Source organism: Cetorhinus maximus, chromosome 4 (assembly GCF_964194155.1).
Source record: "Cetorhinus maximus chromosome 4, sCetMax3.hap1.1, whole genome shotgun sequence".
In the NCBI taxonomy this organism is placed as follows: domain Eukaryota; kingdom Metazoa; phylum Chordata; class Chondrichthyes; order Lamniformes; family Cetorhinidae; genus Cetorhinus; species Cetorhinus maximus.
The window spans coordinates 161,163,509-161,177,676 of record NC_135882.1 but is presented as its reverse complement, the minus strand read 5'-3'; the positions used below and the strand labels follow the sequence as shown (position 1 = coordinate 161,177,676).

At 42.8% G+C, this 14,168-nt stretch overlaps 1 protein-coding gene across 1 annotated transcript in view; it reads left to right on the top strand.

Moving 5' to 3' along the window:
* The window catches only part of LOC144679989 (piezo-type mechanosensitive ion channel component 2-like), a 1,019,816-nt gene that overhangs the window by 340,276 nt on the left and 665,372 nt on the right, over positions 1-14,168 (top strand). Inside the window, exon 3 of the mRNA XM_078541050.1 lies at positions 13,207-13,332. Coding sequence (XP_078397176.1) covers positions 13,207-13,332 — 126 coding nt within the window. The remainder of the gene's footprint in view (positions 1-13,206; positions 13,333-14,168) is intronic.

Below are 14,168 nucleotides of genomic sequence, written 5' to 3'. Positions count from 1 at the left end.
AATCAGAGCAGGATTTCCAGATCCTGGTTCCTAGCGCCATGGAGTCTCCATTACTCCGTGAAAATGTAGGCCAGCATATTTGGATTTCCAAAAGACATTCAATAAGGTGCCACATAGGAACAGGAGTAGGGCATTCAGCTCGTTGAGCCTGCTCCACCATTCAATATGATCATGGCTGATCATCCACTTCAGTGCCTTTTCCCCATGCTATCCCTATATCCCTTTATGTCATCGGTATTTAGAAATCTGTCAATCTCTTGTTTAAACATACTCTGCTTTAAACATACTCCGCTTTAAACATGCTCAGCTTCCACAGCCCTCTGGGGTAGAGAATTCCAAAGATTCACAACCCTCTGAGTCAAAAACTTTCTAAGTCCTAAGTGGCTTCCCCCATATTTTGAAATTATGTTCCCTGATTCTAGACTGCCCAACCAGGGGAAACATCTCACCTGCATTGCCCCTGAATATCCCTTTAAGTGTTTTGTAGGTTCCAATGAGATCAACTCTCATTTGTCGAAACGCTAGAGAATACAGATCCAGTTTCTCCATAAAAGATTACTACACAAGATAAAAGCTTATGGAGTTGGGGCTGATATATTAACATGGGGCAGAATTTAGCCCGTGTCGGGTGGGCTCGGCAGGGGTGGGCGGGGCTGGTCATGAAACCGACCGCTACCTGCGATTGAGGCCGGAAGGCGATTTCATGCTGGCGGGTCAATTAAGGTCCGCCCAGCTTTAAATGCGAGCAGCAGCGCTCAGTGCTACCTTTGTAGGTGGTGGTGGGGAATGCGAGCGGGGCGAGGGTGAACTTCGTGCATGCATGCGAGTGTGCACTTGATAATCTCCCTGAGGCACAGAGCTGCCTCAGGGAGATGAAGAGTTTTAAAAAATAATAAGAAAGAAACGAAAAATGCTATAAAACATGTCCCCTCATGCAACTGTCACATGAGCAGGGACATGTTATGAATTACATTTTAAAATTTTTATTTTATTTTTATTTGCTTTAGGAAACCCATCCCATGGATGAGGTTCCCTAAAAAGTGCAAAGGCCACTTGGCCTTTGCACCTGCCCGCCAACCGTATGGTTGGACAGGCAGCGAGAAATTTCTTTAATTACCTTGTTAATAGGCCTTTTAATTGTCGGCGGGCGTGCTGCTGACTCCGGCACACGCCCGCTGACCGAAATATCACGCAACTGTGCATTGATGTCGGGACGGATATCCGATGTCAATTTTACACTCAAGAGGTTGAGCACTCACCTGCCCGCCAAGGTAAAAATTTTGCCCATGAATAGAGGATTGGCTACAGGAAACAGAGAGTCGGGAAAAATGAGTCATTTTCGGGATGGCAAACTAACATGAGGGGTGCCACGAGGATCGGTGCTGGGGCCTCAACTATTTCTGATCTATATTAATAACTTGGATGAAAGGACCTATTGTAGCCAAATTTGCTAACAATATGAAGATAGGTAGGAAAACAAGTTGGGAGGAGGATACAAAGACTCTGCAAAGGGATATAAATAGGTTAAGCGAATGGGAAAGCATTTAGAAGATAGAGTATAATGTGGGAAAATGTGAGGTTGCCCACTTTAACAAGAAGAATAGAAAAATGGAATATTATTTATATGGAGAGGGACTACAGAATGCTGCAGTACACTGGGTGTCCTTGTACATGAATCACAAAAAGTTAATATGCAGGTGTAGCTAGTAATTAGGAAAGCAAATGAAATGTTAGCATTTATTGCATGGGAGGAGGTGTAGAGCATAAAAGTAGGGAAGCCTTGCTAAAATGGCACAGAGCGTTGGTGAGACCACACCTAGAGCAGTTTTGGTCAACTTGCTCAAGGGGGACATACTTGGATTGGAAACAATTCAGAGGAGTTTCACTAAGCTGATTCCTGGGATGAGGGGTTTGTCTAATGAGGAAAGGTCGAGCACGTTGGACCTATACTTGTTGAAGTTTATAAGAATGAGAGGTGATCTTATTGAAATGTAAGATCCTGAGGGAGCTTGACAGAATAGATGCTGAGAGGATGTTTCCTCTAGGTGGCACAGTTTTAAAATAAGGGGTCTTCCACTTAAGATGGAGATGAAAGGGAATTTCTTCTCTCAGAGGGTCGTTGATGTTTGGAATTCTTTTCCCCATCGTGGAGGCTGGGTCATTGAATATATTTAAGACTGAGTTGGACAGAGCTTTCATTGACAAGGGAGTTAAGGGTTAGGTGCAGACAGAAAAGTGGAGTTAAGACCACAATCAGATCAACCAAGATCTTATTGCTTAATGGGGCAGGCTCGAGAGGTCAAATGGTCTACTCCTGCTGCTATTTGATGTTCTCATGTGTCAAAGTTTGTTTGAAAGCACTCCTGTGAAGTACCTTGGGACATTTTACTACATTATGAGCATATATAAGTGCAAGTTGTTGGTGTTGTTATGTGTAAATCTGCATAAAAATGTACCCTGGGGCAGAATGCATCAGGTACAGTTGTACATACAGGCTGTGTAACATCCAGCATTTTCCAAATTGAATGAAGACTGTCCGTGGTCAGCAAAATTGAATTTTGCCTTTTAAATATTCACAGAAACCAAAATACTGAAGGAAATCGATGCTGCAAAAACGATGCAATATGTCTGCCTTTCCAGTAAAATCATCTAAACATGGGCCAGATGCAACATTAAAAAAAGCTTTTAAGTTTACCGTTACCTTGAAGAAGCCTGTTCAAGCACTTATGTGTTCATGTGTGAGCAACAAGGGTGGTCCTGGAGTTGGGTTTTTGGTGAGCAAACTAATTTGGGTGAAGTTCAGTGAAAATGAGGACTGTGCAGTTTTCCTCATCAATTTGGCTCCTCAGGCCCACCCATCTTCGTGTTTTTTAATCAATGATTTTCCTTCCATCATAAGGTCAAAGGTTGAGTTGGTCGCAGATGAATGCAACTCCTCAGGTGATATAGTAGTCTATACCCTCATCCAGCAAGACCTCAGCAACATCTAGGCTTGGGCTGACAAGTGCTGTGTGATATTTGTGCCATGTAAACGTCAAGCAAAGCCCATCTCCAACAAGAGAGACATTGATTAGCTCCTCTTGATACTCTATGACATTGGCATCACAAAGTCCACCACCATCTAAATTCTAAGCACCACCACCACCCCGCACCCCTCCCCCATCCCACACTACCCACCCTCACACACACTTCTTATTGACTGTGGTATAACTGCAAGTGCTGTAAAATAAAACTTAGAAAGTTTGGATTGCCTGTAAATTTAACAAGACTAGCCAGATAAATACTGTGGCTACTAGAACTGATTAGAGATGGACAGCAAGAAGAAGGCCTACCACCACCTTCTGAAGGACAACTAGGGATGGGAAATCAATGTCAGTCTTGCCAGCTATGCCCACAGAGAGAGAATTAATAAATAAAAACTAATTTTAATCTGCACAACAGTGTTGAGAAGTAGGAATTACAGGATTGCATCTTAATTGTACCACACATCACTAAATAGAAAACTAAATTAATGAAAACTAAAATGAGCAATATTGAAAGATAAGTGGGGGAGGTGGTGGTGATGTCACTGGACTAGTGACCCAGAGATCCAGGGGAATGCTCTGAGGACCTGGGTTCAAATCTCACCATGGCAAATGGTGAAATTTGAACTCAATAAAAAAAATTCTGGAATTGAAAGTCTAACTGATGATCATGAAACTATTGTCGATTGTCATAAAAACCCATGTGGTTCACTAATACTCTATAGGGAAGGAAATCTGCCGTCCTTACCTGGTCTGGTCTACATGAGACTCCAGACCCGCAACAATGTGGTTGACTTTTAAATGCCCTCCGAACAAGGGGAATTAGGAATGGGCAATGAATGCTGGCCTAGCCAGTGGCGCCCACATCCTATGAATGAATTTTTTTTTAAAAACCTGCTCACTGATGCTCAAGTTGGGTTCCATCAGAGCCACTCAGCTCCTGACCTCATTACAGACTTGGTTCAAACATGGACAAAAGAGCTGAACTCCAGAGGTGAGGGACTGCTCTTGACATCAAGACAACATTTGACTGAGTGTGGTATCAAGGAGCCCTTGCAAAACTGGAGTCAATGGAAATCAGGGGGAAAACTCTCTGATGGTTGGAGTCATACCTAGCACAAAGGAAGATGGTTATGGTTGTTGGAGGTCAATCATCTCAGTTCCAAGACATCACTGCAGGAGTTCCTCAAGGTAACGTCCTAGGCCCGACCATCTTCTTCTGCTTCATCAAAGATCTTTGCGACTGAAGCAGTCCACGTCCAAATGCAGCAAGGCCTGGACAATATCCAGGCTTGGGCTGACAAATGGCAAGTAACATTTGTGCCACACAAGTGCCAGGCAATGTCCATCTCCAATAAGAGAGAATCTAACCATTGCCCCTTGACATTTATTGGCATTACCATCGCTGAATCTCCCACTATCAACATCATAATTGACTGGAAACTGAACTAGACATTTAATACTGTGGCTCCAAAAGCAGGTCTGAGGCTAGGAATCCTGTGATGAGTAACTCACCTCCCGACTCCCTAAAGCCTGTCCGCCATGCACAAGGCACAAGTCAGGAGTGTGATGGAATACTGTCTACTTGCCTGGATGAGTGCAGCTCCAATAACTCTTAAGAAGGTTGACACCATCTAGGACAAAGCAGAACCCACTTGATTGGCACCCCATACACAAACTTTCACTCCTTGCACCAATTTCGCACAGTGGTAACAGTGTGTACCATCTACAAGATGCACTGCAGGAACTCACCAAGCCTCCTTAGATAGCTGCTTCCAAACCCACGACCACTCCCATCTAGAAGGTCAAGGGCAGCAAACAGATGGGAGCACCACCACCTGGATGTTCCCCTCCAAGCCATTTATCATCCTAACTTGGAAATATATTGTCGTTCCTTCACCCTGGAACTCCCTCCCTAACAGCACTGTGGGTGTACCATGGATTGCAGTGGTTCAAGAAGGCAGCTCACCACCACCTTTTCAATAGCAATTGGGGATGGGCAATAAATGCTGGCCTAGCCAGCAACACCCACATCCACAAACGAATAAAATAAACAATGCTACACTGAATTTATATAATTTTCATGGCATTAATTATACCATGTACATATCAAACTATTGTCGCTAGTCAGAATATCATATTGGAATTAAATGACTGCTACTGTAATTATATCTTTAGTATCTGTTTACTCTATCATTGCATTTTTGTCATTGATAGCCACACAACCCAAAAACATCTGTTTTTTATTTCATATTTCTCACAGAAGTAATTTTCTATTTTGCCACCGGCAGCATATTTTTGTGATTCATTGCAGATGAAATGCTTTGTTCATTATTTTACTTCAATGATGTTTTTACATCGAGCATGCCAGTTATACTACATTACTGTGTTAATGAAAGCGATGTAGCATAACTCAGGGGTGAAGTTGCCAAGAATGAATTTTGGCGACTAGTGTGAGACCACCTCAAAGGTGAATCCTACTTTCATTTTTCACTGAATGTGATATAACTGCAAGCACCATGAAATAAATCATGCCAGGTTTGAACAGCTTGGGAATGCTACAAGCCTCATTAATTGTTTAATTTTGGCAGAGCTGACTGTTTTGTTGGCTCTTCACTAATGTAAAAAAATGTAACTGACAATTGTATGGTGGTGAGAGAAGCTTTATGTATGTGTGTAAAGCTTTGCTTTGCCTGGCTGGAGAGCAATGAGGAGCCAGCTGTAAAACTCAGTACTGCCTGATTATATGGCTTTAAGCAGGCACTGGCCCCAAACTGGTACCTATGGTGTAACTGGAGCAAAATAAATATGCACACTAAGCTTAGTTTAATTGAATGTCTGTCAGGATAGGATCATAAAATTACTAACAGATGCTAGATGTTGACGTTGCTTATTAAACTCTAAGATTGCTGCATCTATCAGGGAAAGTATATCTTATTTCTCCTAAAGCAATTATGTTTTACAAATTGATTATTCAAAATTAGTTCTTAACCTTTAGACTGCCAACAAGACTAGGGAAGTTCCAGATGGCTATGTCCAACAATTTCCGTTTTAAATTTGTAGTTCATACATAGTGATGTTGAAACAAACACTTGCATTACAAAATAAGCATCATCCGATCAGGATTTTTATGACTGAAATATTATTCCTATGTAATTACAAAAAAGCTTGAACATTCTGCAAAATATTTACAGCATAGTTACAGGCCACCAGGTCCATGAACAGAAGAATAGGAGAAGACCATTTAGCTCCTTGATATGTTCTGCCGTTCAATGAGATTGTGGTTGATCTGTGACCTAACTTCTGCCTTTGTCCTATATACCTTAGTGCTTTTGATTAACAGAAATCTATGAATTTCAGATTTAAATTAACAATTTATCCAGCATCAATTTCCAATTGTAAGAGAGAGTTCCAAACTTCTACATTCCTTCCTGTGTGGAAGTGTTTCCTAACTTCCCTCCTGGAACACCTGGTTTTTTAGCCTATGTCCCCTTGTCCCAGATTCTACAACCAGTGGAAAGAGTTTCTCTCCATCAACCCTCTCAGTTCCCCTTAATCTCTTGAAAACCTTGATCAAATCACCCCTTACTATTCTAAATTCCAAGGAACACAACCCTAGTTTGTTTAATGTCAGTATTTATACTGCACAATTTGTAAACAAAACTTTTAAAAACAGTCTGGGTGTATGACATTGATCAGAATAGAATAAAAGCATCAGGCAGGCATTTTGTTAGGTTGGGTAAAATAGAAAAGGGGCAAAGGGGAAAGAATCAAAATATGCACCAATCACATAAGGGAGTTAATAGGTTAAATGACTTTTAATACACATTGTTAGGTGGTAAAAAGATCATCTCTAATTAGCTAAATAGTAAGCCTGCTACTGCTCTGCATGGTACAATTTGACTGCAATCGAAGCATGGTTAAAACTTCAATTTACTATTTATTTTTGAGTGGAGCCTCATTTAATGTGAAATATTAAAAATACATACTAATAGCCGTACTGCTTATTTTGAGAAAAAGGTGCAAGTAATTATAAAGCAGCTGTAAAAACATTGGTTGGCTCAGTTAATAGCACTCAGTCTAGGATTTGAATGTACAAACTAGGTTGATATTTCTGTGCAAGACTGTCATCACAGGATAAAATATAACATCAATGTTATGTCTGCCCATTTGGCTGGCAATATTTAAAGAATAACGCAGTCCTAATTTCCCGGCCAACATTCCCCCCTTCAATAACCACCAAATTGGTTGTTTCTTGATAGAAAAAGGCTTACAATTGTATCGCAGCTTTCACATCACAACATCCCACAGCACTTTACAATCAATGAAGTACTTTTGAAGTATAGGCTATGCTGTAATGTAGGGAATACAGCAACCAATTTGTGCACAACAAGGTTCCACAAACAGTAATGCGTTAAGAACCTGATAATCTGACCTGGTTGTTCTTTGGAATTGTATCAGGAGATCTTTTATGCCACATCAGAGAACAGATGAGGTCTTGAGTTAACGCCTTATCCAAAAAATGGCACCTCCAACAGCATTGTTCTTCCTCAGTACTACACTGGAGTGTTGGCCTAGGCTTTTGTGTACATTTTTGGAACTGGAACCCACAAACATTCTCATTCCGAGGCAAGAGGTGCTGTAGCAATGTTTGACAGGACCCTATTGTACACCAAATGGCCACCCTGTTTATTTACTTATTAAGAGTAACTACACAATATGAAGCGCTTGAGTTGTGCCTGTTGATGCGATGAGATACAATATAAATATGTTTGTTATTCTGTTCAATGGCTATGCCAACATTATTTTAGTTTATGGCATGAATAATATGAGGTTGGGGATGGGCTGCGTTGTCTGACTCCCCGGAAGCAAAGTCAGCGTGGAGCCAATATGCTCCATGCTGAGCTGCCCTGCAGCCATATGCCCTGCAGGTGGGCTAAACGAGGGCCAAGTGGGACTTACGCCCCTCACTGGGAAGAAAGTCCCACCCTCAGGAGCTGCCAGCCAAACCCCGGCAGTGCCAAGAGCATGTTAGTGGCTGCTGCTGGGACATCAAGAGAAGAAGGAAGAAGGCCCATGGATCCCCAGAGCAGGTAAGTCCACAGTCTTGGGCAGGGAGGGTTTGGGCAGGCCGGGGAGGGGTTGGGTTTAAGGCTGGGAATGGGTAGGAGAGAAAGGGCCTCTGATCGGCATAGTGCGGCTCCTCCCCATTCTTCCTGCCCTTTGACGACCTTTGTTAAAAAATTGGGCTGCCCGCTCCTGCCCGACTTCACACACCAAACGTTTTATTGCATGGCAGCATATTATCAGGGTCAATTGGCTTGATAACAAGCCTAATTGACCCCTGATTACTTATTTGAATATGGTGGGCAGGCTGCTGACTTTGGCGTCTGCTCACCCCCCCACCTACCCCATAATTGGGGTGAGCTCGTGGGTGGGCAGGAAAATGGTGGGGTGGGCAACTGCCCTAAACATGCCCTGAGGGAGCATATAAAATACAGCCCTATATCCTTTGTCACAACCATGTAAAAGGCATTTTCTCAAATGCTTCATGAGCTAAGAATTCATGTGTGTATTTATGTAACCCCCTTATAATTTAAGAGTGGTTCAATTTAAAAACAACCCGGAAGACCAGCTTTATTCTTAAACAAGATAAAGGTTACTTTATTACAAAACTATTGCTGGAAGTTATTTAAATAAAAGTCATAAAGCTATTAATTAAAATACAGTTACAAAGATTAAAATGCAGATCAAGGAAAAAAGATACATAAAGATGAAATTTCAAATCTTTGTGAGATATCGTTGCAGGCCTGTTGCTTGCATTTCTTCTTTCCGAAGGGAAGGGGCTGAAACCTGAGGTTTCGTTTATCAGCTGCAATGGCTTCTGCAATCGACTAGTCAGTGTTTACCTTTTTCAGGTGGACTCAGCAGGCCATGCAGGTTTTGGAAGAGAGAGGAGGCTGCTTGTTCCTCATTAGTTCTGCTGATACTGCACCTGCAGATTCCCTGGACTCTTTCCGCAAATAGCAGTTGATTTCTTAATACCTTCCTCTTTGACTCCCAATTGCAGAGAGAAAACCCCTTTGATGATGGCTCTCAGAGTTCTTCCTGGGGGGTCATCACATATGGCTTTCACAGCCTGTCTTTATCACAGCCAAAAACAAAATGACTACAATCAAACCTGTTATCAAACCTGCCCACAAGGGTGGTGCTGTTGTTATCTGGCGTACAGATATTTACCTTGCAGAAGCTGAGCGCCAAATCTCAGACTCTTCTTCCTACCTCCCCCTAGACCATGACCCTCCCCCCACTGAAAATCAAATCATTTTTTCCAGGACTGTCACTGACCTCATCGCCTCTGGAGATCTTCCCTTCATAGCTTTCAACCTCATTGTCTCTCATCCCCACACAGCCCACATCTACCTTCTTTCCAAAATCCACAAACAGGACGGTCCAGATAGACCCATTGTGGCAGCCTGTTCCTGCCCCACGGAACTCATTTCTTCCTATTTCTCTTCCCTTGTCCAGTCTCTTCCCACCTACATTTGTGATTCCTCTGATGCCCTATGTCTTATCAACAATTTCCAGTTTCCTGGCCCTAACCGCCTCCTCTTCACCATGGATTTCCAATCCCTCTACACCTCCATTGCCCACTAGGGATGGTCTGAAAGCTTTCCGCTTCTTCTTTGAACAGAGGCCCGAACAATCCCCACCCACTATCACTCTCCTCCGCCTAGCTGAACTTGTTCTCTCACTGAACAATTTCTCCTTTAACGTCTCACTTCCTCAAAGTAAAAGGTGTGTCTATGGGTACTCACAGGGGCCCCAGTTTTGGCTGTCTTTTTGTGGGGTTGTTGGAACATTTCTTGTTCCAGTCCTACTCAGGCCCCCTCCCACGACTCTTCTTTCGGTGCATTGATGACTGTATTGGTGCCACTTCATGCTCTCATCTGGACCTGGAAAAATTTGTTGATTTCGCTTCCAATTTCCACACTTCTCTCACCTTCACATGGACCATCTCTGACACTTCCCTTCCCTGCCTTGACCACCCTGTCTCCATTTCTGCTGACAGAATGTCCACCAGTATTCATTACAAGCCCATTGACTCCCACAGCTGCCTCAACTACAGCTCCTCACATCCTGCTTCCTGTAAGGACTCCATCCCATTACCCCAGTTCCTCCGCCTCTGTTCCAATGATGCCACCTTCCAAAATGGTGCTTCTGACATGTTTTCATTTTTCCTTAACTGAGGTTCCCCCCCACAACTGTGGTTGACAGGGCTGCCAACTGTGTCCAACCTATCTCCCGCACCTCTGCCCTTATCCCTTTCCCTCCCACCCCAGAACCATGATAGGGTCCCCCTTGCCTTTTTCACCCCACTAGCCTCCACATTCCATGCCATTGAATGTCAAGGGACGATGGTTGGATTCTCTCTTGTTGGAGATGGTCATTGTCTGGCACTTGTGTGGCATGAATGTTACTTGCCACTTGTCAGCCCAAGCCTGGATATTATCCAGGTGTTGCTGCCTTTGGACATGGACTGCTTCAGTATCTGAGCAGTTGCAAATGGTGCTGAACATTGTGCAATCATCAGTGAACATTCCCAATTATGATGGAAGGAAGATCATTCATGAAGCAGCTGAAGATGGTTGGGCCGAGGACACCACCCTGAGGAACTCCTGCAGTGATGCCCTGGAGCTGAGATGACTGACCTCCAACAACCACAATCATCTTCCTTTGTGCTAGGTATGACTCCAACCAGTGGAGAGTTATCCCCCTGATTCCCATTGACTCCAGTTTTGCTAGGGTTCCTTAATGCCACACTCGGTCAAAGGCGGCCTTGATGTCAAGGGCAGCCACTCTCGCCTCACCTTGGGAGTTCAGCTGTTTTGTCCATGTTGGACCCAAGGCTGTAATGAGGTCAGGAGCTGAGCGGCTCTGGTGGAACCCAAACTGGGCGTCAGTGAGCAGGTTATTGCTAAGCAAGTGCTGCTTGATAGCACTGTTGATGACCCCTTCCATTACTTTACTGATGATGGAGAGTAGACTGATGGGGCGGTAATTGGCCCATTCATTCACAGGATGTGGGCTTCACTGGCTGGGCCAGCTGGGGACCTCTGGAGGAGGCTGAGATGGATTTAAGGTTGGATTTGTCCTGCTTTTTGTGTACAGGACATACGTGGGCAATTTTCCACATAGTCGGGTAGATGCCAGTGTTGTAGCTGGACTAGAACAGCTTGGCTAGGAGCGTGGCAAGTTCTGGAGCACAAGTCTTCAGTATTATTGCCAGAATATTGTTAGGGCTCATAGCCTTTGCAGTATCCAATGCCTTCAGCCATTTCTTGATATTACGTGGAGTGAAATGAATTGGCTGAAGACTGGCATCTGTGATTTTTTTTATTATTCATTCACAGGATGTGGGCTTTGCTGGCTGGGCCAGCTGGGGACCATTGGAGGAGGCTGAGATGGATCATCCACTCGGTACTTCTGGCTGAAGATTGTAGCAAATGCCTTATATTTTGCACTGATGTGCTGGGCTCCCCTATCATTGAAGATGGGGATATTTGTAGAGCCAACTCCTCTACTGAGTTGTTTAATTATCCACTACCATTCACGATTGGATGTGGCAGGACTGCAGAGCTTAGATCTGACTCGTTGGTTGTGGAATCGCTTAGCTCTGTCTATCACTTGCTGCTTATGCTGTCTGGCACGCAAGTAGTCCTGTGTTATAGCATCACCAGGTTGACACCTCATCTTTAGGTATGCCTGGTGCTGCTCCTGGCATGCCCTCCTGAACTCTTCACTGAACCAGGGTTGATCCCTTGATTTAATGGTGGGGGAAATGCCGGGCTATGAGGTTACTGATTGTGTTCAAGTATAATTGTTCTCTCTATTCCTCCCCTCTTCTTCTGATGTTACTGTTTCTTGCTGGCATATGGTTCCATTAGCCCAATAGCCCTCTGTGTCATGAGATTTTCTCCATGTGTCATCCAAAATAAGTATGGCTGCAGTCTATTCACCATTCACAGACAAATCCAATTCTGTCCTCGGCTATGTCATTCATGCACATGTGTGCATATGCACATATACCAATAGGAAAGCATTTAGGAGAGACAGTTCAAGTTCTCCTCATCCTGACAGCTGAATGGATTGTGACCAATTTTAGCACTATAACTTCTGCCGTCATTTAGATAAGCTAACTCAGAAGAAATTGGCAATTTTTTTTTATGACAGAGTTGTTTCTTTAGTTTATTGTATTGAGGATCAAAAATGAAAAGCAAATGAAAAGCAATCAGTTAATTTTAGTTTATGATTATGGTTTCCTGTAATTCACCTTATGTATCCATGTAAGGCAAATATCTTTTAATTTTGATATGAAAGTTAGATGAAGTTACCAAAATCAAATGCACATTCCTTGGTTTAGAATCATAGAAGTAGAAGCATAGAATTATACAGCACAGAAGGAGGCAATTCAGACCAATATGCCTGTGCCGTTTCTTTGAAAGAGCAATCTTTCCCCATAGCCCTGCAATGTTTCCTTTTCAAGCATCTATTCAATTCCTTTTTGAAATTTGTTATTGAATCTTCTTCCAGTACCCTTTCAGTCAGCGCATTCCAAATCATAACACCTTGCTGCCTAATTTCTCCTTACCTGCTCTCTGGTTCTTTTGTCAAATATTTTAAATCTGTGACGCCAGGTTATCGATTCTTCTGCCATTGGAATTGTATTTTCCTTAATTACTCTATCAAAACTTTTCATAATTTTAAACACCTCTATTAAATCTCTTAACATTCTCTGCTCTAAGGATAACATTCCCGCCTTCTCTACAATTAAACCATTGTACCCCATATGGTGAGGATCTATAGTCTTCTGAAACATTTGAATGATGGGTAAATTGTTTCTTGGATAAGCCTATGGTTATCATTGTGCACCTAAAACTGGAAAAAAAAGAATGCAAATGCATTACGGATGCATATAAAAATTGAGATGGAAATACTGATGGTGAATATTATTCACAATGGAAAATGTAGTCCATGAAGATGTTGTGAGCCAGACAACAGGAAAGCCATGAATTGTTAAGTTCAGCACATATTGATTGACAGTATTACAGTTAACTAGTCTATTTGATTTAATTATAATTTCTTACTGGGAACTTATTATTGGATTTTTGTTTTATTCCAGGACACACAGGCCGCTTACTGAAAACCTTGTGCTTTACAAGCCTCACCTTTCTACTGCTGCATGCCTTGTTTCAAATTACAATTTACAGCCTCCAAGTTAATGAAAAAATCAAGCCAGGCTTTAATTGTAAGTACATTCCTTTCTGTTCCTTTTCATGTGTTGTGACAACACCAAGTACATAATGATTTTTTTCACAGTGGTGATAAAGGATACAATAAGGTGCCAAGCTTCTTAGCCTGGATGTGGAGTTAGGAGCAAAGCAATTCAATATTGCATATTGTGATTTACTGTACATATTTGAAATGTGTATTAATTTGTATTGTTCTATTAAAATATAAAGCGTCATCTGCAGAAGAGATGCATGTAAATAACATAGAGTCATTTAAGGAGAAGCTAGGTATACACAGGGTAAAATTTTTTGCTCAACGGGTGGGTGTGCGCCCGACCCGACTGAGCGTAAAATTGCGTGATGATGATATTTCGGTCGGCGGGCATGCTGCTGACAATTAAAAGGCCTATTAAGGCCATTAAAAATTTAATTAAAAGAAATTTTTCGCTGCCCATCCAACCTTACGGTTGGCGGGCAGGCAAAAAGGCCAAGCGGCCTTTGCACTTTTTTGGCAACCTCAACCATGGGCGGGATGAGGTTTCCAAAAGGAAATAAAAATAAAATAAAAGCTTTAACTTTTCATTAATAATATGTCCCTGCTCATGTGACAGAGTCACATGAGGGGACATGTTTCATTATATTTTTTTAAATTTTTTTTTCATAGTGTGCACTGGCGTGCATGTGTGACGCTCACCCAGCTCGCCCCCCTCCCCCTACCCGCACAGGCAGCGCTTAGCGCTGCTGCTCGTGTTTCACGCCAGGCGGGCCTTAATTGGCCCGCCAGCGTGAAATTGCCTTCCGGTGCCGATCAGCTTCCCGACTGCCCCCGCCGAGCCCTCGTGACATGAGTGAA